General features: G+C 42.5%; 2 protein-coding genes across 7 annotated transcripts in view; one reads left to right on the top strand and one right to left on the bottom strand.

Annotated features, from left to right (window-relative positions):
* WDFY4 (WDFY family member 4) overlaps positions 1-27,673 on the top strand; it is a 292,803-nt gene that overhangs the window by 220,831 nt on the left and 44,299 nt on the right. The gene's annotated exons all lie outside the window — the stretch shown is intronic.
* On the bottom strand, positions 533-26,474 carry LRRC18 (leucine rich repeat containing 18). Its single transcript, XM_039233719.1, has 4 exons — positions 26,337-26,474; positions 23,810-23,916; positions 3,794-4,654; positions 533-802 (listed from the first exon to the last, which is right to left on the bottom strand). Exons 3-4 carry the CDS (start codon positions 4,555-4,557, stop codon positions 781-783), a joined length of 786 nt encoding a protein of 261 aa, XP_039089650.1. The 5' UTR covers positions 4,558-4,654; positions 23,810-23,916; positions 26,337-26,474; the 3' UTR covers positions 533-780.

Here is a 27,673-nt window from a genome sequence, read left to right as displayed (position 1 = left end):
GGCCATGGCAAATAAAGAAGACTATTTGCATTGAATGTAATTATTGAAATGTGAGGATATAAATCTCCCATTTTGTTTTTTGTTTTCTTGTTTATTTTTTCCCTGTTGTTCATTTCTAATTTCTTTCCTTTCTTTCTCTTCTTCTTCCTTCCTTCCTTCCTTCCTTCCTTCCTTCCTTCCTTCCTTCCTTCCTTCCTTCCTTCCTTTTTCTTTTTCTCTTTCTTTCTTTCTTTCTTTCTTTCTTTCTTTCTTTCTTTCTTTCGTTCTTTCTTTCATCTACCTGTGCATTACTGACTTACTAAAATCTACTTTGATTTATCTACCATATTTTTAAGTATATTTCTTTGTATGAATCTTTTGTGTAGATTTTAGTTTCAGATGTATTGCATCATAAGTACATAACTTACCACAGGCGACTGGCATAGAGATTTTACTAGTTCAAGGGAAGTGTAGAGGCCATAAGTCTTTTAATTCTTAAAGCCGACTTTTAAAACTTTAATTTTCTATAATTTATATATATCACTTTTTAAACATTTCCTCTATATGCATAAAAAATACACCAAGTACTTCCAAAGTCATTTTCACACACAGATGGTCTAAAGCAAAGTGAGGCAAAGTGAATTTAAGAAGCGAGTCAGTCTCTTGGCCAGCACCAGACAACCTGGCTTCCAGAATGTTCCCCTTACCACTCTTTTCTTCTCCTAACCGAGGGCTTTTCTTCTTCAGAGTCATTTATTCTTGTTGGCTGATTAGTCTTCAAGTTTTTGCCATAAAGCTATTCTAGGGAGATGTTGAACGGATCCTGGGGATGGAGATAAGAGACTGAGGCAATTACTCCAGGTCATGGAGGCAAAACACAGCAAAGGAAAAGGTCATACAGGGGTCACCGAGGTCATGCCTGGCTTTTAGAAAGAGCAGTGACTGGGTTAGCCTAAATAAGGTTTTTGTTCTGTTTGAGGAAAGGGAAACCCCATGCTTTTCATATCAAGTGTTTTTAGGCTTAATATAAATTCCAGGAAGGAAAAGTGACTGTGAATTTTACAGCATGAAGGAATGTCAGTCATCAAGCCTTTCCCTTGATGGGGAAAAAAAAGGGATAAAATGTGGAAGAGGACACCTAACTCATTTCTGTCACCAATCGTTGCTCCATCCTAATGCCGCTTTTCCTGGCTAACCAGGTGTCAAACATGAATGTATCCTGTGGCAAATCAAAGCCCCCTGCCCATTTATTTATCAGTCCTGGTGAAGTCAACCATGCTTACAACCCTTTCCTACAACCTGGCTGTGAGAAAGAAAGCAGAATAAAGCACTTAGACCAAGGATGACAAATAAGACAAGGATGGTGTCAGCAACCACTCAGTTGGCCGCGAATCCAGGATCAGTGGCTGGAGGATGCTGAGGGCCAAAGACAGTGGAGGAAGTATGCTGTGACAGAGCAGGAGAAGTAGGGGGCAAATCCATGGCCCAGACCAGGATCCCGCCTAGAGGCCCAGGGAGACCTTTTATTCTTACTTCCTGTTCTCTGCCAATCCCTTTGAGTGACTAAGAGGGTAACACTAATTCTAAAAAAAAGATCTCCAGGGGTTAGGAATGGACATGGGTAATATCCAAATAACTAGCCATCGCTCTGTTTGGATCACATGCCCTTGCTTAGATTCTGTACTTCCTGGGTGAAAGAGGAAGTAGCTAAAATAGCAGAATGGCTACCTTAGGGACATGTTCAAGGACAACATACCAGTGGTGGCTTCTGAGCCTGGCATGACATCTTATCATGCATGTCACAGACACGACTGCTCCACCACCTTGGGAAGGACTTCTAGCAAATCATTTCAGACATTAAGCAAAGGAGAACATGTAAAGGATGGTACTCGAAGCTGACCAGGATGCAGTGAAACGGATTCTCTAATATATTACTGGTAGAATCATAAATGTGTAATCTTGTTATAAGCTATTTGATAGCATGTATTAAAAACTATTTTTTAAAAACACACTTCAGCATGTTTGTGATAATGAGGCTATACCAAGAAAATAATGCAAAATAGTTTTTAAAGTCTTCATCATATAGGCTTCCATCACAAAATTATTTCTATTAGTGAAAAACTAGAAACAGCTTGAATGCCCCACAGTAACTTATGCGTGTGTTTGGCTAGCCTGCAGATGTTTTAAATTGTGGTTTCTAAGACCATGTAACAACATAGGTTTTAAAGCAGGATGAAAATGACATAGATGCTATAATTTTCACTGAATAGCAAATATACATAGAAAAATAATTAATAAGGAAATCTGTCAATATTATAGCTGGCATGCATTGTAGAATTGTGGATGCTTTAAGATGTTATATTTAAAGCTATGCTTTGGTTTTGTGATTTTTATAATGGAAAACATTTAATAAAAGGAAAATCTGAACAGGGAATTTTGAATCATATCTTCAGAGGTTTTAGGAACTGTCATCACAGTTAAGCATTACAAAGGAAAATTGCAGTAAGGAGTGAAGAAATGAAGTGTGCTATCTGCTATGGTTTATAATGTGAAAAAGAAATACGCTAGTCCCACTAAATGAACAGATCTCTGTACCTTTCCATTGACCACTAAAAAACGTGCCACCTACATAGGAAAGTCTTGATTAGGAAAGAAAAAAAAAAGGCTTTCCTAACTATATCTTCTTTGATCCTTTCCTTTTAGTATGGGGTATGGATGAGTGTGAGTAAATAGTACAAGGAATGTTCTCAGCTACTGCAACAACCATTATAGTTGGGTGCCATATTTTCCCCACTTTATAGATGATGGAAGCAAAGCAAAGTAAGATGTCCAGGAAAATGGCAAGGAAGAACTAGAACTAGAACTTCCCTGGCCCTAGATCTGTCCATCTCCAGAATCTTTGGCTTTTCTCAATGCCTGCACACATCTTGGCCCTGATATCCTAAGTTTCTTAGACAATGACATTCTGTCCTGCCTTCTTTCAACTGGTCTGCACATGAAAGGGCAGGCTTTCCTCCAGGACACAGTCCCTACACCTAGCACAGTGCCTAGTAAGGTATTTATTTATTGACTGCACAAACCCATACCTCCAACCATTCTTCCCTTGCTCCCCCACAAGAGTCCAGAAAGGAATTGGACATAATAAGATGAAGATGTACTCTCATTCATTCACAGCCAGTCAAAAGCTTGCAGATTCAGTCTAGAAAGCTCCTAGAGCAAATTGTGCACATGCAGACAAGAGAAAAAGATAGTGCTGCTTTCACCCCAAGATATTACCTGCAAACACTTAGTGATACTATCTACTCATCTCCTGTGGCCCAGATTTGTGACCTTCCCAAGACTAAATCTCCATCTGCCCTCCTACCAATCCATGCTCTGAGATTCCTGACTTCCAAAACCCTGAACCAAAGCATTCCCATAGAATGAACTCCACATGTGGGAGCTGCATTTGGTCCTGAAGTGGATGACAATGTGACTAAGAGTATGCTGGCAATATTGGCTACCCTGGCCACGGGCTGTCGGCAGGAGACTTCTGGGAAGAAGTGGGATGGATGGCCCTTTTCTGACTCATTGTGCCTGTACGTGTGGGTGTGTGCATGCAAAGAAGAGAGAAACATGTGGAATGGCAAAGAACTAAAGCCCTCGAGTCAACAAAATCACAAGCCAAGGAGGTAAGGAAAGGTATTTTATGGGCTTGGCTGGAGGAGCTGTTGCAGTAATGGGGGGAGCCCACAATTCCCTGTAGATGCAGCCTCCCGCCATCTTCCCCCACTCCCTTTTCCCTTCCTGCCTCAGGGTCAGGGTCCCAGGTCACCTCCAATCTTCCTGGGAATCCTTGGCCATGGAGTTGGGTGAGGCCAGATTAGAAAAGATGGCCTTTCTCGGCGTTGCTGCAGCGATATTCTTGATTTTGTTCACTTTTTCCCGGGCCTGTTGGCATTTTCTCAGACAAGTTGTACACAGCTCCTTCTCCTCCACCAGATACAAGTTTTCCAGCCTTTTGATGGAATCTATGAATGTACTTGACTCCTCTACCTTGGGAAAGGGATTTCGCTTTGTGTTGAGCTTTTTGAGCTTGGGGAGTTTGCTGATGCTGTTGGGGATGGTGTTCAGCAGGTTGTCATGTAGCCCCACCTCATGGAGCTCCTTCAGAGCACCCAACGTGGTGGGCACACTGTCCAGATGGTTCAAGCCCAAGTTCACAGTGCGGATATTCTTGAGCTGATTGATTTCCACAGGCAGCCCGTTGGTGGTCAGCTTGTTGTTGCTGACATTGAGGTACAGCAGAGAAGTCATCTGGCCAATGGACTCAGGGAGCTTGTCGATGTAGTTGCTGTGTAGGTCCAGCCACCGCAGGTTCTGGAACTTGGAGATTGAGTCAGGGATCTTTCTGATCATGTTCCGGCTAAGGTCGAGCTCATCCACATCATTCAGTCTCAGGATACACTTGGGGAAGGTAGTAATTCCCATCTTGCTCAAGTCAAGGCGTTTTTTCCCATCAAAGGTGATTTTGATACAGTTCTTGGCCACATTTAAGGTAATCTTCTTGCCCTTGGGGCCTTTCCCACCCTTGGCCATGTTCTTTCAGTAAGGATGTATGTTTGGAGCGTGTTGTTCTGATTCAGTGGTGATTGGTTTGAGGGACAAGTCACAAGAAACTGCTAGAAGATATACTCTGACAAGAAGAAAAAATATGTATAGTTAGGAGATGACATGAGGGCACTAGACTCCCCCCTAACTATAATGCTTCTCTCACGAATGGTTAAAGGAGAGAACGACAGAAATTAGGGGATCAGCCAAAGTAACCTAGCCAAAGATCTTCAGCAAATTCAACCTCATCAGTGGTGGAAGGTTGGCCTGAAGGATGCTCAACACCCCTCTGGCTGTGCCATTCTTTGATATAAGAATCCCTCCATTCTGTCCTGGACTCCTCCTGCGAAGGGGTACATGTGTGTGTTCTTAGCTATCTGCCACTTCCCAGACCCTCACAAAAATCTAGTTTCCTTCAGTTGCCTCATGTATCCCTCATGAGTTCTCAGAAGCAGCATAGGTGTGCCTGAGTGGCTCAGTCAGTTAAGCATCCAACTTCCTCTCAGGTCATGATTTCACAGCTTGTGAGTTCAATCCCAGTGTCGGGCTCTGTGCTGTCAGCTCAGAGCCTGGAGCCTGCTTCAGATTCTGTGTCTCCCTCTGTCTCTGCCCTTCCCCCACTTTCTCTCTCTTTCTCTCTCTTTCTCTCTCTCTGTCTCTTTTTCTCTTCCTCTCTCAAGAATAAATAAACATTAAAAAAAAAGAAGCAGCAGCAGCATAGCCTGGATATGAGGGAATAAGGTGGGAGTTAAGAATGACTTAATGTATTACATTTATCCTCACCTTCTGACCCAGAGGCACTAGTTACACCTTAGCTACTATCACTGCAGTTGAACAGAAATGGCACAGGGATGTCTTTTGCTTAGCCCACACGTGAGACTGTGTGCCTACACTGTGCCAATGAGTGTGGAGGAGCCAGGGTTGAGCCTGGCAGAATGTAAAAGAATGCTGTCTTTTTCTACTTCCTACCCTCTACACTTCCTCCCTTCACATACCTCACACTGAAACTCAGCTGCAGACTCCTCTGCACTGATAGGTATGATAGTAGTTATGACTGCCACCACGTAGAAAAGTAGAATGTACAGAATCATGGGTAGATTCTGGCCTCAGAATTCATGGCTTAGAAGTCTACCTCTACAGTGAAGAATTTTCTTAAATTTTTAGTGCCACAATTTTCTCATTATGAAAACAGCCGCCCATAGGGCTCTTGGGGAGTGTAAATTATCTAAGCATAAAGTGCTTACAACAGTGCCTGGCACATAGTAAAAGTTTGATTAATGTTAACTATTGAATATTATTATCAGGAACTTTACACGTATTCCTTTTAATCTTCAACAATCCAGTAAGATCCATTGGATTATCTTCATTGTAAAGAGAGGAAGACTGAGGCTCAGGAGCAAGGAAGGTCTTCAGCTAGGAAGAGAATTCAAACTGTCCTTCCTTGTTCTAGAGGCTTTCTGATTTTCCATTTTGGACCAAGCTACCACCCTGAACAAAAACATGCTGTCAGGAGACAGGTGTCTGCTTTAGCACAATTTCCCCACAAAATTAAAATATTAATTCTAAGTGGTATTAATTAATTAAGTGGAATTAAGGCTGTGGAAAGTTAAGTATGTATATTTTAAATCTCCAGAGCAATCATTAAAACAATATACAGACATAGGAAAAGCCAAAATATAAACATTAAAATGAAACTATAAAAAAAGTCAAGTAATCTAAAATAAAGCAGAAAAGAAGAAATGAAGCAAACAAAAACAACTATTAAAATGGCAGACCTAAATCAAAACATATCAATACTTCCATTAAATGAAAATGACCTAAACAAAAAAATTCAAAGTATAATTATGAGAATGGATAATAAAAGAAAAAGACCCAATTATATGGTATCTATAAGAAATCCACTGTATTTAAATAAAAGTAATTTAAATTCAAAGAATGGAAAAAGACATACTATGAGAACACTGAAGGAAAACTGGAATGATTTTATTAATATCGGACTAAGTATATTTCCAGAGCATGAATATTTACCTGAGATTAAGAGGAATACTACATAATGATAAAAGAGACACTTCACCATGAAGGTACAAAAATATTAAATGTATATGTACTTAAGACCAGAGCTTTGATATAAAAGAATTGAAAACTGGTAGAATTGAAAAAAGAAATAGATTTATGATTAGAAGTGGAGATATCAATACTTGTCACTCAATAATCAATAAACCAACTAGAAAGAAAATCACAAGGGACAGGGTTTCTCAACCTTGGCTCTATTGACATTTGGGACCATATAATTCTTTGTTGTTAGCAGGGGTGGGGCAGGACAGGGGAAAGTTCTGTTCTGTACAATGTAGGATATTTAGCAGCAGAAGGCCACAAGGGTCTCCCCACTAAATGCAAGTAGCTCTCTAATAGTTTTAACAACAATAATGTCTCTAAACACTTGCCAACTCCTCACTAGGAAGCAAACTCACCACCACATGAGAACTACTGATCTAATTGACACATAAAATAGTCTGCCTCGCAACAGAATACACATTCTTTTCAGGTGCACATGGAATATTCACAAATATGTACTGTATTCTTGTTGATGAAACAAATCTTAACAAATGTAAACAAATTGAAATAAAGGAAAGAGTGTTCTCTGAAAATAATGGAATTTAAATTAGAAATCAATATCAGAATGATAAGTGAAAATCTCCACAAATAGTTAACAATTAAGCCATATATTTATAAATATTTATGAATCAAAGAAATCTCAAGAGAAATCAGAAAATGTCTTGAACTGAAGAAAAATGAAAATAGAACATGTCAAGACTTATCGTATGCAACTAAAGCAGTGATTAGAGGGAAATTCATAGCTTTAAATGCTCGTACTAGGAAAATTTTAAAAAGTAAGAAAGGTTTCAAACCAATAATGTGAACTTTTTTTTAATTTTATAAAAATTTTATCCATTTATTATTTCTGAGAGAGAGAGAGAGAGTGCACAAGCAGGGTAGGGGCAGAGTGGGAGAGAGGAAGACACAGAATCTGAATCAGGTTCCAGGCTCCCAGATGTCAGCACAGAACCCGGCACAGGGCTCAACTCACCAACCACGAGATCATGACCTGAGTCGAAGTTGGACACTTAGCTGACTGAGACACCAGGCGCCCCTAAACTTCCATCTTTAAAAACTAGCAAGAAGATAAAAATAAACCCAAATCAAGCACAAGGAGTAAATAATAAAGAAAGGGGAAGAAAGCAATAAAATTGAGAGTAGAAAGACAACAGAGAAAACCAATGAAACTAAAAGCTGCTCCTTTGAAAAGATTAATAAAATTGATAGCCTCTAACCAGACTGATGTTGAAAGAAAAAGGGAAAGAGAAGGCACCTATTATGAATATCAGTAATTAAAGAGACAGACATTAAAGGAATAATAAGGGAATAGTACAAACAACCTTAGAAAAAAATCTAGGAGTCATCAAACACAAACTAAGAATCTCATCAGTAAAGAAATATACAACCTATGAAGACCAATATTCATCAAAGAGACTGAATTCATACTTGGAAAACTTCCCTCCCCAAATCTCCAGACCCAAATAGTTTTATTGACAAACTCTACCAAAAATTTAAAGGCAACGCCAAGTTTACATGATGTTTTCTAGAAAATAGAAAAGGGAGCAATGCCTAACTTACTTTCTAAGGCCAACACTCCCCTGATACTAAAATCACATATAGACCATATAAAGAAAGAAAACTGCAGAGTAATATTTCTCATGAATATAGACACAGAAATTCTCCATAAATTATTAGCAAATGGAATCTAGTAATAAGTTAAACGAAAAATACACGACAACCAAATGGAAAGGCAAGGTTGATTTAATACTCAGAAATCAATGTAATGCAGCATTTTAACAGACTATAAAAAGAAAATACATGATCATACCAAATGGTGCTGAAAAAATTAGTGACAAAAGATAACATCCGTTGATGACAGCAAACCAGTAGTAGAAAGGCTCTTCTGTAACCTGATAAAGGGCTTACACATTCATACAAACACACACATACATACATACACACAACCCTACAACTAATATCATATTCGGTGACAGACTAAATTTCCCCCTATGTTTGGCAACAAAACAACAAGGTAAATTCTCAGTATGCCTGTTCAACATCATATTTGAAATTCTAGCCAGTGCAATAGCACAAGAAAAATAAAAGGCATATAGGTAGGAAAGGATGAAACAAAACTCTCCTTACTTACATACAGATTACCTGCTTGTTCACCTAGAGAGTTCCACAAAATTTAAAAAAACACTCTTGGAAGTAATTAATGAGTTTATCAAGGTTGCAGGATATAAGGTTAACACCTTGATTAACACACCAAAAAAGCACTTCTATATTCCAGCAATAAACAATTGGACTTTGAAATTTGGAAAAGAATAATGCTCCAAAAGATAAAACGCCTGCGTATTTCAGATAAGTAACAAAATTTTACAGATCTCTATGATGAAAATTATAAAACACTGATGAAATAAAGCAAAGAATATCTAAATAAATAGAGAAACGTAGCATGTTCATGAGTTGGAAGACTCAGTAGAGTTAAGAGGTCAATTCTATCCAAATTGGTCTAAAGATCAATACAGATTCCAGCAGGATTATTTTTATACATGAATGAACAGACTTTAAAATGTTTATTGAGAGGAAAAGAAACTAGAAATCTAAAAAAAAATCTGAAAAAGAAAAATAAAGTTGGAGGATTCATGCTTCTAGTTTTAAAACTTACCATGTGATTACAACATGTGGTTTTGGTGAACGGAGACATACATAGATCAGATTACAGAAATAGAACCACACAAATATAGCCAATATGGTCAGTTGAATTTTGACAAAATTTCAAAGGAAATTCAATGGAAGAGCAATGAACTTTTCCAATAAATGGTGTTAGAACAATTAGTTACCCATAAGCAAAAACACATTGAATCTCAAACTATTGAAATTAACTCAGATGAACTCAAAATGGATCACCGATATGAATGTAAAGTAGAAAGCCATGACACTTTTAAAAGAAAACATATAAGAAAATCTTCATAAGCTTGAGTTAGGCAAAAGTACAACCCATAAAAAAGTAAAATATTCACAAGTTGGACTTCCATAAAAAAATTCTGCTTGCTTAAAAGAATTGCAAATAAAAAGACAAGCTACAGAATGGAAGCAAACATTTGCAAAACACATGTCCCACAAAAGGACTATTATCTAGAATCTATAAAGAGCACAAGGTCAACAGTAAGAAGACAAATAATACAATAAAAAATAAAATGCCCAAGAGATTTAATGGGACTTTTCACCATAGAAGTTTCATAGTTGGCAAATAAGCCCACGAAAGGCTGCTGAACATCATAAGTCACTAGGAAAATGCAAACTAACATCACACACAGATACCACGACACAGTTATTAGAATGTCTAAAATAAAAAACAAACCAAAACATAAAAATCTATATAGTACAAAGAATTGGCAAGGACATAGGACAACCAGAGCACTGGTGCATTGCTAATGGGAATTCAAAACGTTACTCTGGGAAACAGTTTGGCAATTCCTTATAAAATTAACTGTATACTTACCCTACGACCCAGCATTCCCCCCGACCAGATAATTACCCTAGAAAAACTAAAACTGAGGTTCACACAAAAACTTATTCATGTGTGTTGATAGCTACTCTGTTCACAATTGCCAAAATCAGAAGAAAACAACCCAAAGGCCTTGCAGTGAGCGGATAAAGAAATTGTGGTGTTATCTTTATTGTGGAACACTATTAGACATAAAGAGGACCAATCTATTGACATATGCGACAACTTGGATGAATCTCAAAAGCATTTTTGCTGAATAAAAGAAGCCAATCTTAAAAGCTTATATAGTGAATGACTCCATGTATATGGCATTCTGGAAAAGCCACAATGATTGTACAGAAAACAGAGGAGTGGTTGCCAGGGATCAGGGGCGAGCAAGGTTTGACTACAAGGGAGCACCAGGAGGGGGTTTTCCAGGGTGCTGGAACTGCCCGTATCCTGACTGGTGCTTATGTGAAGCTGTACATCTGGTAGAGACCAGAGAACTGTATGCTACAAAAAGGAAATCTTACACTTAAGAGAAAAAAAAAAAAAAAAAACTTAAAAAGATTTGGGACTCCATATTCTATTTCTTTCCTTTTCACTGTGGCTGTTGGCTTAGCCTGGTTTTGGAAGTCTGTGGATTTTTATGCCTCCACTTAGCCCTGTCCTGCCCAGTAAAAGGCATTCAAATGTGTACCATGTGGCATTGCTATGGTACATGCATATCACCACAGGGAACAACTATGCACTAGGTGCATGTCAGAAAAACTGCCCTGCTGCACTTGAGTTGAAATCTCAATTTAAAAAAATGATGGACTGGGGTTAACTGGATGGCTCCGTCGGTTAAGTGTCCAACTTTGGCTCAGGTCATAGTCTCGTAGTTTGTGGGTTCAAGCCCCGCATCGGGCTCTGTGCTGACAGCTCAGAGCCTGGAGCCTGCTTTGGATTCTGTGTCTCCCTCTCTCTCTGCCCCTCCCATGTTCTCTCTCACTCTCTCTCTCTCTTTCCTCTTTTTCTCCCTCAAAAATGAATAAACATTTAATTTTTTTTTTTTTAAAAGAGGGACCAAGAGCAATGGATCTTGTGTTCTGGCCTTAATGCTTATTAATTGCTTTTTCGCATTATAAGGCTGTTAGATTTAGCAAATAAAATTACAAATTCTCAGTTACATTAGAGCTTCATATAAACGAGAGAAAATTTTTAGTTTACATGTGCCTCAAACATTGTATAAGTCTGTATTTTATTTGGCCATTCTGTCACATGGGCCTGAACAAATAGTAAAGTTTCCTTTGTTTATGATCCTTGTATTAGTCCTTTGGGACTAATTTAAGCCAAATCCATGTGCTTATTACTGCATTCGTTCATTCATTCATTCATTCATTCATTCATTCATTCATTGTGTAAGTCTATTGAGAGTCTATTATGTGACAAAGCCCTGACAAGTGAGCAAAAAACAGAGCCAGTCTCCAAGCTCAAAGAGCCAAAATCTAAATCGTTACTGATTCTGACCTCCTGGTTCTCCTGAGCGCTCCAAAGTCTGGGCTATCTTTTGTATTTCTTGTATTCAAGATAAAGCTCAGCTCAGAAAGGCCAAACACAGTAAGCACATGCTAGAGGGGCCCTGGACGAGAAAGATGCTTCCAGTAGACTTGAAGATCCACCCAGGTGGGCCTGGTGAAGCCCGCTCCCCAAAGCCCATCCACACCATGATAAGAAGAAGCCCTCCATCTGTGATGAGTGAGGGGAAGGAAGCAGCACGGAGCTGCCCACAGAGTACTTCTCCATTAATGAACTTCTCTCCAACAGGCCCTGTGGCTTGAGCCTGCCCATTTAATTACCTGCAAGGCAAAGCAGAGGCTAGGATAATGCACTCTACCTCTTCCCCAGCACGTCTGCGTCCCCAGACAGTCTTAAGCCAGATGAAGCATGATCAGCCCCCACCACCTTCATACTTCTCCTCAGGGTCCCCCTTCCTGGCTGAGTCCCTTGCTCTTGGTTATGGAGAGCAGGTGTATTATATTGCTCAGGGTCCATCCTGACCACCTAAGGGGCTGAGTGCCACTAGAAGCAGACCAGTGCCAGAAGTTCCCAAAGAACAGGAATAGCCCTTTTTTCATTCAGCTGAGAAAGGTCAGTATCCTACCCCGTTCTTCTATTGAGTAAGGGAGTCAGTATAGGCAAAAGAAGTGTAAAACTCATGATCTTTTGACTCAACTGAACCTGGTTAGATGGTCTGTTATTATCAATTCACTGAATCCTCTAATGTCAGAGGGGGACCAAGAGCCCACACAAGGGAAGCTGGAAATCAGAGAAAGAGACAAAAGTTGATAAACAGATAGATGGAGAGATAGATGGATGGATGGGCAGACAGACATTTGGAAGGGTGGTTAGATACATAATAGATTTCATATCGTACGAATAGCTGAGAAGCCCTAATACAAAAAGTTTTTAAAGGTACCCAGTCTTTTTATCTTGAACAATTGGCTTTTGTACTTTGGAAAAACTAGACCAGTTGGTTGACTCTAATTTCTAATTAATTTTTCTATATAGTCATTGTGAATCAAACAGCATGGTGGGACACCCCATGGATATCTAAATTAAAAATGTAATGGCAACCTATATTTTAATGCCATCAAAATATTTGCAGGCATTTTTCAGTTGTAAGATTGTTATCATCTAGATGATAATAGAATTTATCTTGTGCTTTGCACTCATGTATCTTTATATTTGTAATTAAGACTGACTTTGTATATATATGATATCTTCAACATCTTGCTAATGTGGTCTCACCATAATTATTTCACCCTTTTGACTGATACATTGAGATACAGGAGAGACACACTGTAGAACCGAAACCCCCAAAGTCACTGCCATTTCATAGCCAATATTGGAGCTACCTTCACAGCAAGCTTCTTATTGTATGGATGAGAAATTTCTTTTGCTTGGGGGCCAGGTCTTAAAGGGAAATGGTGTGTCCTTCAAAAAAAATCACCCATTCCAAAGGCATTGCACTTATTCTCTCTTCTGATTCTTATAAAACCCATTCACCAGCTGCGTAAGAGGCCAGGCTCACCTCTGCTGTGACTTCTCACATGGCTTCAGATCATTCCCTGTGGCCTCCACCCCTCCCTAAAACGAGCCATACCTTCTCGTAAGCAGCCATGTGGCAGGTGAAGATGTGGGTGGTCACTGTGGGGGCATCTGTGGAGTGCATCTGTCTGGAACCTCTGACCAGGCCACTAAAATAGGCACTAATGTTTGACTCGGATGTAATTTGCATGAGGGGGCTGGGGGAAGAATCACCATTTTGTTTAGTGCCCACTCTGGGCCAGGATTTGTGTGCTCCTCTACCTGCTTTACAGAGGTAGCTGGTTTGCAGAGCATAGGCTTCCTGGGGGTGTCTAAACATGAAATGGTTTTATTTTTCCTATTACTGCCCCCAGCTGTGTGATGCTGCACCCCTCTTTCCTGTGGACAGAAGGGCAGATTGCTAGGAAGGGGATAGGGGACAGACGGGAGGCAGAAAGCTTTCTGTGACACTCATAGCATCGGCTCCACCAGGCGCTTGGCAGAGTTGATGGAGAGAGATGCAGACAGCAGGAGTGGAGGCTTACAGTGTCCCCATGATCCTGGGGCTTTTCTGACGTCAGTTACAGAAGGTCCCCTCAACATCATTCACTCAAGTGACATGTACCAAAGTAACTACTGAGAACACGCTGTCAGACCCTTTCTGTATCTCCACAGCAACTATGACAAGTATCATTCTTGTTTGAAACTAAGAGAATTGAGGCTCAGAGAAGTCAAGTGTCTTCCCCAAGGTAATACAGACAACACAACATCGCCAAAGTGAGCCAAGATGTGTCTGAGACCAAAGCTTATGGTCTTTGTGCTATGCTAACCTGCCTCTCTTCTCTTTCTTCTGTTGCTAACAGTAGGAATTGCTTATCCTGGGAGGGGTGGGGAGGGCACATTGCTGGCCCCCTGACTCCAAGGAGAAGAAGGCATTCTAGAATCCTAGTACTCCCAGGGCAAAGACACCTGTACCAGAAATTAAAGCTGCTGGCCCCTCATGTCCCCCTAAAGGTGTGCTGCCGATTTTGGTCACCTATGGGGTCTCCAATGTAGGAACCAAGATATGTCACAGGGTTGCAGACTCTGGATGGTCAGACGTTCATTTAGGCTCATTCTAACTTGGCATGGGTTAGCCAGGAAAGTGCAATGATGCCCACTTGCAAGCAGCTTAGGGCGAACAGAGTAGCCTCCCTGGCTGAAATAGCTGGCCAAACTTTGGCCAGAGTCCCTGCCAGGTCAACAATGCAGATGTCCCACTGACCTTTTGGAGGGACCACTGCAAATTGGAATCCCTGAAGAAACCATTTCAGAACACTGCCTGCTCGCTGTACTGGCCAGGGGCTAATGTGCTTGGTGTTCATTCTCCTAAATACATACGTGGAGGTGTATATCTGAATAAGATGAATTTTAAAGATATTGTAATAGCATTAATGGAGTCATTGAACTGTAAGAGGTTGGAGATTGATGATGAGAGAGAAAGAGACAGTTTAAAGGGTATACATATGCCATCACAGTTTACTTACTAGGTGTGTGCCCCCAAGCAGGTGGTGATGGAGACAGGCATCGGTTGTCCCTCAGCTGTGCTAGTCCCCTCACAGTCACACTGAATTTGTCAAGAACGTAAAGATAAAGGTTTTCATCCAGCACGGTCCAGAAATAGCTCGCCACATTCCTGGGGGCTCAGCACAATTGGGGGCCCTCTTCTATCCTGGGGTGGCTGCTGGCTGTGCAGACGCCCTGAGAGGCTGTATGCAGACCACCAGAAGTTTGATTTTCACCACGTGGGCTCACTAAAATCTAACCCCTGTAACTTGCATGGCCGACCTTCCCAGATAAGAGGCCGTCTCCATTTGTCGATCACATGACGCCATCCACCCCTTCCCACACACAAGCATGCTAAGCCCTAAGGGGCACATCATGCCTTCTCCTTCACAAAACAACCTCCCATCCATTCAGTTGTCACTACTCTCCTTTGAGGTGGGAATCTTCCTCCTACCCTAAGATAAGAACAATGTGGGGCAGAGTGGGGCATGAAGTATTTTATCCAAGCTCAAACGGCTCCCCTTACCCCCAAGGCTGCTGGGTGGAGTGTTCTTTCCACGACAACAGGGCTGCAGCATACAGAGTGTCTGTGTGGAAATTATCAAGTTCACTTCATGTGGCAGTTAGCTGGTTAATCTGATCAACGCAGCTCTAAGTATCTTCCTGGGATATTATGCACGTACAGCTTTGTCTACCCTTAATATTATTTACTTCTCCATCCTTAGCACCAGTGAGGCTCTGCACATGTGCTGCCTGGGAAGTCGTTATCTGTCAAACTGCCCCCTTTCCCTAGCGGATAATAAGAATTCAACTTTTATTTGGAGCAAAAGTTCCCAGGGGGTCACATGGCCCAATAACAAAAGATTATGATTTCTTATTGGTTTAATAGCATCTATTTTGTAATTCTGAATGTACTCTGTTTTAATTGGATTTGTTAAAGGAACAAAAGGGAATAGGTGCCTTACAATTAAAATAAAATATTAAGATTATTAGTTTAACAGACTAGAAATGCCTTGTTCATCAACTAACACATTCAAAATGCGCAAACCAACCTCCCCACACAGGAAGGAGAAAGAACCAGTCAGTCTTGGTACCTTGAAACCTCAAGAGATAAGTGTTAATTCGATTTCAGTCAATGTGGCTTAAATACTGCTGTGACCACATAGCCCTTATTGCATTTTCTCCTCACAGCCTCGGCCTCCCTTGCAGATAAGGAAATGGGCTCAGAAAAGTGGCCTGGAAGGGTGAAAAGGACAGGGGCTTTGGACCCACATGGATGACCCCCCATTTTACCCCCATTTACCCCCATTTACCACCCATTTACCATCCTGGTGACCCTGAATAGTCTCCTGAGCCTCACTGAGCTTCAGCTCTCATTTCTATAAATGAGATGTTAAAAATGGCTGCTTCTGAAGGTGGGGTGAGGGTGAGAGAGCCTTGAAGGCATATGTTGTGACTTTGTGGGTTGGGGGAAGAGGAGAGTAGTGGCACCAGGCTTCACAGCCCAGTGTCCTTACTGTGGCATCCCTGCCTACCCACGTGCAGACTTTAGGTGACTTTACCCTGCAGGACAAGGAGACATCCATAGCTCCTTGAGGTACAGGCACCCCAGGGTTGCAGAGGTGGGGGGCAGTTCTCCTCAAGTGCCCCGTGTGTGTGCATTTCTTCTGTACCCCATCTGGCCCCAGGGAGAACCTGCTGAGGGGTGAACACGGTACAGACCCCTGTAATCACTGGCAGCTACCCTGGTGTATAGGAAAGCCCATAGCTCCAAGGAGGCTATAAATACCCCCACTGTGAAACTGTGAGATTCTTTGAAGGGAAGCCCTGAAGATCAACCGTAAGGGAGCAGTTGAACTTCCCATGGCCCTTTTGGATTCATTCATTCATTAACAATATGTACTGCCATGGATGAGGTGTGGTTTTATACCACAAGCAAAGTGAAGAAGGAGATGAACAAAAGCAAAGAGGCATACAGTGCCAGGTGGCCATGAGGGCTTGGAGAAGACAGAGTTGGGACAAAAGAGACAGAGATGATACTAGAAGAGACATACACTTCTGGAGACAGTAACTAGGAAGGGCCTCTTTGAGAAGAAGACATCTGGACAGAGACTGAAGGAAGTGAGGATCCAGGGTGACAGGGAGAGTGTTTTGGGTAGAGGAAACATCAGATGGAGATGCCCTGTGGCAGAGGGAATGGGAGGGATAAACAGAGGGGAGAAGGAAGGGAGAAGATGGGAGGAAGGAAGGAAAGAGGGGAGGGAAGGTGGAAGGGAGGGAGAAAAGAAAGGAAGGCAGGCAGGCCAGAGACACAAAAACAAAATAAGCAGAAGAGAATGAGAGAAGACAAGATATAGCTTATATTCCAAATGATACTCTAGCTGTTGTGAGAAAAATCCCAAGTCATGTCAAACTAAAGAAAGAAGGACAGTCCCTACACTTCTCCCAGGGTGACCACAGACGGGCCGTGTCCTCTCTCGTTTCCACCTGAGACAGAAAGAAATCGAGGGTCCATCGGGAAACTACCATGTGCAGAACCTCTTACTTACATGCAATCCGCTGAGTGGGGGCACCAGGGGGCAGTGGAAATAAACCAGATGTGGCTGAGAGTTGACCAAGCTGGACTTGAACTGTGTCTGCCATCGGTTCCTAGGGGACCACAGCTATGCCACTTGCCTTATCTCTATCTCCACTTGATATCTTGGTGATCTCACTGAGTCTCGTTGCTTTAAATACACTAATGACTCCCCAATTTTTGTTTCTTGCCTAGACCTCACCCTTGAGCCCAGGCCTACATATCCTTCTTCTGCCTACTTAACATTTCTGCCTGTACTATGTAAAGACACCAAAATACACCGTGTTCAAAACCAAGCTTCCTGTCAACCCGCCGTACCCACAGCCTTCTCTGACCAGACTGACAGCAATAGCATCTTGTATGTCAGGACCCAAACTGTGACACCACACTCAACACCCCTATCCCTCTTCAGGAAATCCTGCTGAGTCTGTGCTCAAAGTGGATCCAGAATCCTATCGTTTCCCACCACCTGCCTGAGTGCCACCCTGGGCTGAGTGCCTGCCGTTTCCACTGGGCATTTGCAGCGGCTTCCTACCTTGCTTTCCTGTGCCTGTCTTCACCCCATGCGATCTGTTCTCAACACAGCAGCCAGGGGACTTCTACTACTACACCAAGTCCCACCATGGTACTCCTTGGCTCACAGCCCTTTAGTGACTCCTGTTTCACCCAAGTAAGGGCTGGAAATCTTCCGGTGGCCCCATGGGTGACCCGCCGCCTCCCTGAGGGACTCCCCACCACTGGCCCCCATGCTTATTCCACATCTACCACCCAGCCTGGCCATTCCTCTAACCTGCCCCACAAACTCTTCTTTATAGCCTTTGTTCCAGAGGTTTCATTCTTCTGGAAGGTTCTCTCAGCTATTTACTTGACTGGCCTGTTCATCTTCTTCAAGGTTTTGGGTAAATTTTACCTTCTCAATTCAGCCTGTCCTGATCCCCCAGTTAATGATGCAAACTGAGCCCCAACATGCATGGATCCTCCCTGCTGTGCTATACTTTTGTTTAAGGTTTATTTATTTATTTTGAGACAGAGAGAGTGCATGCGCAAGTCAGGGAGGGGAAGAGAGAGAGAATCCCAAACAGGCTCCAAGCTGTTAGCACAGAGCCCAGTGCGGGGCTAGAACTCATAAACCCTGAGATTGTGACCTGAGCCAGAGTGGGATGCAACCAACTGAGCCACCCAGGGACCCCTGCTGTACTTTCTTCCGTAACACTTAACACCTAAATATATTTTATAGTAGACTTACTTGTTATGCTTATTTTTATTGTCTGTCCCTTACTGTCCTCCTCCACCAGACTCTGAACTTCCAGTTCCTTGGCTTGCAGGAGGCCCTCAGTCAGCATTGGTTGAATGAATGAATTCTAGGTGCTTCACAAGGTCATCTCAGTTCCCTTGACCTCAGACAGGGGTCAGCTTCGTCCAGATTGCATAGCCTGTAACAACTGCTAGGTAATCCTCTTGACCCACTGTTTTTCCACCTACTTTGAAAGGACTTCTAGAACATGCAGACTATGTTTTAAGGGAGAGGTCTATGGGGGGAAAGGATATCACTCTCACACCAAATATTTATTAGTCACCGAGTGTGTACCCAGCCCTGGGTGGGGCGCCCTTGAGGACAAGAAGGCTTTGCAACTGGCTGTAAACAGTGGCGTGATCAACTTTTTGGCTGTGAGATTAAGTGTGCAGGGAGGCTGGAAAGCGGGTTCACAGTACAACAAATGAAGTTTTAATTGGGTTAAGCCAAAGGGAAAGAAAAGCTTTTAAACGTAGGAAGGAACAAGTGTAAAGGTAGAGCAGGAATCAGGTAGGAGGTCTGATGGCACGGGGCTGACCATCCTGGGAGGGACACCACCCCCCAGCCCCCGGCTAGCTAGGAAGCACAGATGTCCCTTCTAAGCATTTCTCTTCAAGAAATAAGAACAAACGTTCTGTATAAATATGTTTATGGCAGTGCCACTTAAGATAATTTAAAAAAAATGGACACAATCCACATATCTAACAATGGGCAACTGATTAAATAATTGCTGCGCAGTCACAGAATGAAGCTAATATTCAACAGTAACTAAAACAAAACAATAACGTCATTTTCCAGAAATGCTAAAAGGAAATCTTTTGAGATATAATGTTATGAAGAACACGTTATGTGCACATATGATGCTAGTGCTCTCATGAGCATGCACGCACACCTACAGAAAAAAATGGAAGAACATCCAAATATGAGCAAGAATGCCCTTCTGAATAGTATGGTATCAGGTTATTTTTACTTTTTTCCTTAAACACCTATGTAGTTTCCAAATTCTCTGCAATAGGTACAAAATCTACTTCTAATTAAGAAAGAAAGTTACAAACACACACACACACACACACATTTCCTTTCCAATCTCAAGAATTCAGTAAAACCACTCATATCACCCTGTTTAAAAGAGGTGTGTGTATGTGTGTGCACGCTCGCAAGAAAGATTTTTAAATATTGGACATATTTGAGTCAAAGGGGAAAATCTGAGAAAATATTCCCTGGACAAAGACAAGAAGGGACCACACATGCAGAGGGCCACGGTTTTGGAAGTGGACCAGCCTGGCTCACATCCTGAACTCCTACTTCCTCCTTCTGTGTAAGATAAGCCACAGTCCTTCTCTAAGCCTCCGTTTCCTCGGGTAAAGTGGGGCAGTGTGAGGATTGCACAGGAGGAAAAGGTCGGCTTGTACAGGTGCCTAGCGAATGGGAACCTTGGTGATGGATGGTGATGGTGTCTCTTGTGAGTTGAGAGCCCCGATTTGCCTGGCAGCAGTTGCAGATGGAGGTGGGGGGCAACGAAAAGCGCCCGACCACCTGCAGACTTACGACTTAAGTGGGAGGCAGACAGACCAGTTTTGAGGCAGCCCCATGCTTGGCCATGCTGACAGTGGTGGTGGAGGAGAGAGAGGGGGAAGGAGCCATTCTTGTTCCCTCCAGAGATGGTCCCTCAGAGCCAGCAAGCTCTCCACCCAAAACCCTGATCAAGCCCAGATGAGTGTGATATAAAAACCACGTGGCCTTTTATGTGTTGGTGGCCCAAACTGTGGTGCCATGCAGGGGAGGATATTTATCTAAACAGTGGCTAACTTTTCTCCATCCAGATGGGGAGGCCACTGGAAGAATCAGGGTCTAACTTTTAAAGGGATGCTGAGATTAAAGGGTTCAAAACGGTGGTTTGGGGCTCAGTGCTTGCATGTAAGGCACCTGTCTCTCAAAAATGCTGTGACTTCTAATATTAGTTTTTTCTGCAGAAATATTTCCTGAATTCAGATTTCCCACTCCTCCTTGAGTGTCTATTGGGCTTGCTTGAAATTATTACCGAAGCATTCAGCACCATCACCTCTTTTCTGACTTTAGGCAGATAGATGGAACTTGCTGGAAGTGGTGGGAAGGATGGCCATAAAGACAGCCAGCAGCACTTGGTTTAGGTTGCGGCAGCTCTTCGGCATTTTCCAGACAGAGGTAGTGCCCACGTGTGAGCCATTTTGTCTGTTCCCTTCCTGTTGTACTTAATATAAGTGCTTAATAGGAGGCAGGCACTCGGGCAGCAAGGAACACAGAGGCTTTGAAGCCGTTAGAACTGGACTCCACCCCATCTTTACTGCCAGCCTGGTTTTAGTCATGAGTTCAGTTTACTGGTCAGCAAAATGGGTCAGAAAGTTGTAGGTTGTTATGAAAAATAAATGCGAGGATGAGTGTACATTGAGTGACCAGTGTGTAGCAAGTGCTCAGTGCCTTTATGATGGTAAATAATGGTGGTAGATCCACCAAAAAGCACCATAGTGATTGCTTTTCTCCACTGAGTAGCCCCAGGACACTCCCCACTGGTCAACAATACCAGATGTAAGACTTGTGAGAATGATCCTTGTGAATTCCCAAGGACAAAAGTCTTTGCAACCTTTTAAACACAAATTATTAATGATAATATTAATAATAAAAGAAAAAATGTAGTCATAATTAGAAGATACAATTATACCTTTGTCCTCTTTTAACCTCTAGAGTTTGCTACAGTCCAAGCCACTCACTTGCCCATTCATTCATTCATTCATTCATTCATTCAACACTTGTGTTTGAGTCATGCTATAGATCAAGGTCAGGTTGGAAGATATGCAGTGAACAAGATAGACATTGCTGTGTTTCTCATGAAACTATTATCTTTGGAGAAAGCAAATCAATCAATAAAAACAAAACAGAGACTGAAAGACCAGAGATCAATTCAATTGGTGTAGAAGCTCTGCACATAATGCTCTGCACCCAAAGCTGGTAGATGTCAAAGGGAATGCCAAGGATCAGGAAGAGAATATCAGGGAGGAGGTGTTACCAGACCCAGCTCTGGGGACTGAGATGAGATCTATGATGTAGACTGGTAAGAAATTGGAGGGTGGCAATGAATCGAATTGGCAGTGGATAGAAAGCTGGTGGTGGATGATGTGGCAGCGGACCCCATCATGCCTATTTGGGGGGTGGCCTGTTTCAATGCACACCCTGTGTTCTAGGGATGCCAGGGACCAAGAAACATCACCTAGTTTGACTTTCCCATTGCCCAGATGATGGGTGGATGGAGCAGCATGAAGTCACACCCACCTCTCATCAGCAACAGTAGGAGACCCTGGAATCCCCAAGAGGAAATTAGAGCTACCAGGCACTAGTCCCAAAAATCGGTCTGTAGGCAACTGTGGCAGCTCAGGTGCTCTGCAGAGTGGGGGGTGACTGTCTCAGTACCTCCTTTCTCCTCTCCAGGCTGAGGCTCAAGCCCAGAAGGCATATGAGCCACCCTGGCTTGGAAACTAGTCACAGTTCTGCCTCTCCCTAGATATGTGACTTTGTACAGATTTCCTAACCTTTCTGACTCCCCATTTCATCCCATAGGAGCCAGTGTTCAGTACTTGGTTCACATAACATCACATCCAGTTCATAAACGTATTGATAACTTACTACGTGCCAGACCCTTTGCAAAGTAATAAGACTGCATAGTTTTTAACATATTTGAAGTTTCTGCTTTCAGACTGTGTGTATGGATTATACTGACCACCTACTATGGGCCAGACATTTTACAGATATTCTTTGTTTTTTTTTACAAATAGTTTATTGTCAAGTTAGTTTCCATATAACACCCAGTGCTCATCCCCACAAGTGCCCTCCTCCATGCCCATCATCCCCCCACTCCCATCAGTCCTCAGTTTGTTCTCAGCATTCAAGAGTCTCTCATGGTTTGCCTCTCTCCCTCTCCCCCACTATTTCTCACCTTCTTCTTCCCCACGGTCCTCCATTAAGTTCCTCCTAATCCTCCTATATGTGCAAACATATGGTAATTGTCCTTCTCTGCCTGACTTACTTTGCTCAGCATAACACCCTCAAGGTCCATCCATGTTGCGACACATGGCCAGATTTCATTCTTTCTCATTGCCATGTAGTATTCCATCGTATAGATAAACCACACCTTCTTGATCCATTCGTCCACTGATGGACACTTAGGCTCTTTCCATGTTTTGGCTATTGTTGAGAGTGTTGCTATGAACATTGGGGTACATGTGCTCCTATGCATCAGCACTCCTATATCCCTTGGGTAAATTCCTAGCAGTGCTATTGCTGGGTCATAGGGGAGTTCTATTTTACAGATATTCTAAGGAATTCTCATAACCACCTGATGTACTGATCTTCATCTCCATGGGACATATGGGGTGACTGAGGCTCAGAGAGGCCAAGTAGCCTGTCCAAAGTCACAAAGACTGGGAGTAGGATCACCTACCTTCTCTTATTTAGCTTGTCATGGAAATAGGGACATAAGGCATGTGTTCTAGTGTGTTCCTTGACGAGTTTCTCCTTGCAAGACCCAGCCCCACCTAGGACTTTACTTGTTAATGGATCCCAATGTTCAGGATAACGTGTGCCAAGGGTTTGCCTCCAGACTTCTCAAAAGATGGATTTTGCCCCCAGAGCCACCACAGTCAGCAGTAATCAGGCTCCAGCCTCCTGAGAGAAGAGTACCCCCACTGCAGTTTCTTTGAGGGGTCAGTCATTGGTTGGATTTAGAAGCAGTTCAAACGCTAGTCTCCCCTGCTTGTGGGAGCAGCAAAATGCTCCAGACTCAAAACATTGGCAAGAGACCCAAGCATGACCCCAAAGCCCCACAGACTCACACACCGACCTAACCACGATGAGCCTTGGCCCCAGGCACCCAAGAAAGCCTGGCTGGGACCCCAGAGAGGTCCCCGGCTAGCTGCCCCTTCCTGCCTGGGGCTCAGGGCCAGCTTCCTCCTCTCCTAAATAATGAATTAGCTCGCGTCTAGGGTTTGTAAATAAAGCATACCTACTGGGAGAACCAGCATTTCCAAAGTTGCTTACTCAAAGGAGGAGAGCAAAAAGCAGTTTGAAGCTGTGGTTGTTTGGCAAAGTTCAAGTAAGTCGATCATTGCAGGGCCACCACCAGAGAAAAACTTACCCTGTTCACGCCAGTTCCTCCTCCTCAACTGTGAAACTTTGAAACTTTGTCACCAGGCAACAGGAGACCTGGGACCTGGAGTTAATTAGCATAATCTTGACTCCAGCCTGCAAGGTGAGAACACAATAGCTGAAACCGGACACCCCCAAACTCCAGGGCAGGAAGCACAGGCTTAGCCAGCTGCCTATGGGAGGGATCCTGGCCTGGGCTCCCCTGGCTTCCTGCCTGGGGCTTTTTTCCTCCTGGCCTCCCCCCCCTCCCCCCCCCCCCCCCCCCCCCGCGCTTCCAGCAGTGCATGGGCCTTGAGGCACTTAGTTACCAGGCAGAGCAGCCTGTCCATGGCCCTGGCCGGAAGTGGACATTGCTAACAGGGAACAAAAAGCCATGTTTGCCTCTTTTAAGGGACAAATAATCTTACTTTTATATAAAGCATTGAGTGAGTCCCATGAAATATCATTTGACTTCCCTGTTGCTTGTCCAAATAGCTTTTCAGCTCTTTGATTTGTGAGAGAGCTACCTTTTCCCTGTTTATTTGAATTCAATTATTTCTTGCAGTTTTCTCTCTGTGCCCTCTGTACACTGTTTAGTTAGAATGACCATGCTCAGAAAAACCATGCAATCTTATAGTCACTTTTTCCTTAATTAGTATTGCATCAAATGCTGATGTGTAATTGCCAAAGTCTACCTTCCAACTGAATGTGTAAATACTGAATTTAGTGGATATTGTTTTTTCCTGTTGTTTCCAGCTTGGCGCTGTTGTGAATAAGGATTTGTACATTTATAATCTTTTTGTTCAGTTTTTTTTCCTTTAAATTACATTCACAGAAATTGAGAAAATCAGTAACAAGTTTAAATACGAAAACTATGATGCAAATAATAACATTGTAGGAAAATTTGAAAACGCATACATAGAAATAAAGAAATAAACATTCTCTAAACTGTGCTACTCAAATAAAGTTAGAAAATAAATAAAACAATTAGCAAATAAAACATTTGAAATGCAAAATTAATCCAAGCACTACACAGTTTGAAAAGTACAAAAAAGCAAAATCAAATAGTTTAAATTAAAATAAAGATATAGTTAACCACAAAAACTTTAGATGGATACCACTGTTTTGTTTACTGAAAAGCCAAAAGAAAAGAGATCATTTAATTTAGATAATAAATGGATTTTAAATAATTATCAAATGCAGATAAGTAGAAAATTAAAAATTACCTGAAGTTCTACTACTTCAGTGTATTTCCAGTTAGACTATTCATAAAAGTACATCATTTAAATTAGAAAACAAATAATATGAAAATCATAAAACACAGATAAGCAACAACAAAGTCAATATTTAAATTTTTTTAACATTTATTTATTTTTGAAAGACAGAGCATGAGTGGGGGAGGGGCAGAGATAGAAGGAGACAGAATCTTGAAGCAGGCTCCAGGCTCTTAGTTGTCAGCACAGAGCCCAATGTGGGGCTGGAACCCATGTACCGTGAGATCATGACCTGAGCTGAAGTTGGACTCTTAACCAAATGAGCCACCCAGGTGCCCCAAAATCAATATTTTAAGGAGGAAAATACAGAAAAGACAAATACATTTTAAAATGCAGATACGTAAAACCTTATGAAAATAAACCTACTCAATTTCAGCATCTCGAGGTAACTTCATGTTGGATATCCTTCCACTTTTAATACATGTACAGCTTCATGTTTTTGCCATGAGTATGCAATAATAACTTGGCAACCTTGCTAATGCTTATATTTTTAATTTCAAATGCCCACAAATTACTGATTTGTCAGATAAATGCCTTCTAAGTCAGCCAGAACTAAGGCTTTTGTTGTTCTTGCTTTTTGGTTATTTTTGTTTTCTTTTCCCCTTCAGAGGAAAGAGCTTGTCTTCCAAGTCAGGGCCCTGGGTCAAGGTCTGGTTCCAGCAATGCGTCAGGTATTCATGGGTACCTGCTATGTGCCGGCTTGGGGTGGCTCCAGCAAGCTATCATGAGCTCCCTTAGTCTGCACACTACTCCCTCACTGCACACATCCATTCTTCATCTGTAAATGGAAATAGTGGCTACTACATTGGGTCTTTGTGGAAATTAGACAAGGGGTAAAACACCTTTGCAATCTGTAATGCGTTTGACAATTATTGGTATTATTAGGTCTGTGGGTGAAGGGGGTGGGAGATATTGGCTTCCATTTATGGAAAGAATAAGTCACGAGAAAAAGGCACAGCCTAGGAAACACAGTCGATGGTATTGTGTTGGTGTTGTATGGGGTCGTACGGCAGCCACACGTGTGGTGAGCATAGTGTAATGTGTAGAGATGTTGAATCACTCTGTCGTGATTCACCCCTGAAACTACATAACATCGTGTGTCAACTATACTCAAATTAAAATATATATATATATATAAATGTTTTTAAAAAAGAAAAAATCACTGTAGGAGTATACACAAATTCTCAAGTTAAAAGAAATCATAAAACAGAAGTGGAAAAATAAAAGACAGGTACATAAAACAAGTTACAAACTATAACTCACCTTTGGTTAGGTGTCTTGGCACCGCCGGTAATGGCGTCCTTCACTGATGGTAATGAAATGATGGATCTTCCTTGGAGCTCATAGCCGATGAAATGAGAAATGGGGTGCTGACATGCCTTTGTCTTCTGCACACCATTCCACCTGGTGGCAATGTCACAAAAGGCCACCGGTAAAATTCTAGAACGCTTTCTGAAATGGAAAGTGACAGAGGCTGTCTCTTACTTCCTGAATTATAATAACTACCATTTGTTCCCTTATTCCCATTCCTCCCTTGTCAAACTTACCAAATAAAGTAGCAAGACGAGCAAGCTTTGCCGTACTAACTCCACATCCCTGTAGCTCCCCCGCCTCAGGAAGGCTCAGCACCTGTCCTCTTCAAGGTGGTGAGCCTCACTGTCTCCAGCCTGGGCTCTGCCCATGTTTGTAGCCTTCGAGGCACCCCGTCTTCCAGAACTAGGATGGGTGGCAGGCTCACAGACTGAGCAAGAAAACCAAATCTTTGCCTGAACCTTGGCAACCTACAGCCACAAATCTGACCATGTTTTGCTTCTGTTCACTGTTTGCAGGGATAAAATGGACAAAATAGATGATTTCTCTACGGGGGGTGGGAGAGGAGAGGTGAAGCCCAGCCTAGGAGCTGCTTTCTGTTTATTAAAAGCCTACCAAGGAAAGAATTGGATGAAAAGGGACGGGAAACCTGAGACAGAATATGATGACTGCGGTGCATGGTGGGGAAGATGGAGGGGCACGTGGGCAGCCAGGCCTCGTCCAGACAGAAGCCTGAAGGATCCTGGTGCAGTGCACGGGGCTGGAACAGACCATGCATGTGGGGCGGTGTCTGCGGGCACCTCAACAGGACGAAGGAAAAGAGAATGGCCAGAGAGAGGAGACATGATTTGGTTTGCTTTGGGGGAACATCATGAACAAGGTCTTGAGCGTAGAGGGAAAGTCTAAAGGAGACACAGCGGGGAGGAAATCAGAGGGGGAAAAGGAACCAAGCTTAACCACAGAGGCCAAGGGACCGGGCTCCACAAACCCTTGCTGAGCAGAAGGGGTGTTTCATGTGGTGAAACCCCCTCCCTCCCGCCCTTCCCAGACCTGGCGTCCTGTTGCTTTCCTAGACTCTTTCCCACTACATTGGTCAAAATGGTATTTCTTTGGTTCGATTTGTATTCTTAATTGTATTTGTAGAAACATAAATCAGTCCGGCCTTTTAAGAGGACTATTTGGCAATATGTAGCAAACTTTAAAAAATGCTCATACTTTTTATCACAGCAGTACGGCTGCCAAACATTTCTCTCTTGGGTACGCTTACAAAGCATCCAGAGATTTATGTC

The sequence above is a fragment of the Hyaena hyaena genome, unplaced genomic scaffold (genome assembly GCF_003009895.1).
Source record: "Hyaena hyaena isolate Hyena2069 unplaced genomic scaffold, ASM300989v1 scaffold_78, whole genome shotgun sequence".
NCBI lineage: Eukaryota > Metazoa > Chordata > Mammalia > Carnivora > Hyaenidae > Hyaena > Hyaena hyaena.
The sequence above is the reverse complement of the archived record's forward strand: the minus strand, read 5'-3'. Positions and strand labels throughout refer to the sequence as shown.

Excerpts from the sequence above, each read along its gene's own strand:
- LRRC18 (XM_039233719.1), bottom strand. The coding sequence starts at position 4,557 with ATGGCCAAGGGTGGGAAAGGCCCCAAGGGCAAGAAGATTACCTTAAAT. Across the intron at positions 803-3,793 it reads GATTCCCAGGAAGATTGGAG|GATCCGTTCAACATCTCCCT; the intron begins GTGACCTGGGAC and ends CTCCATCCCCAG.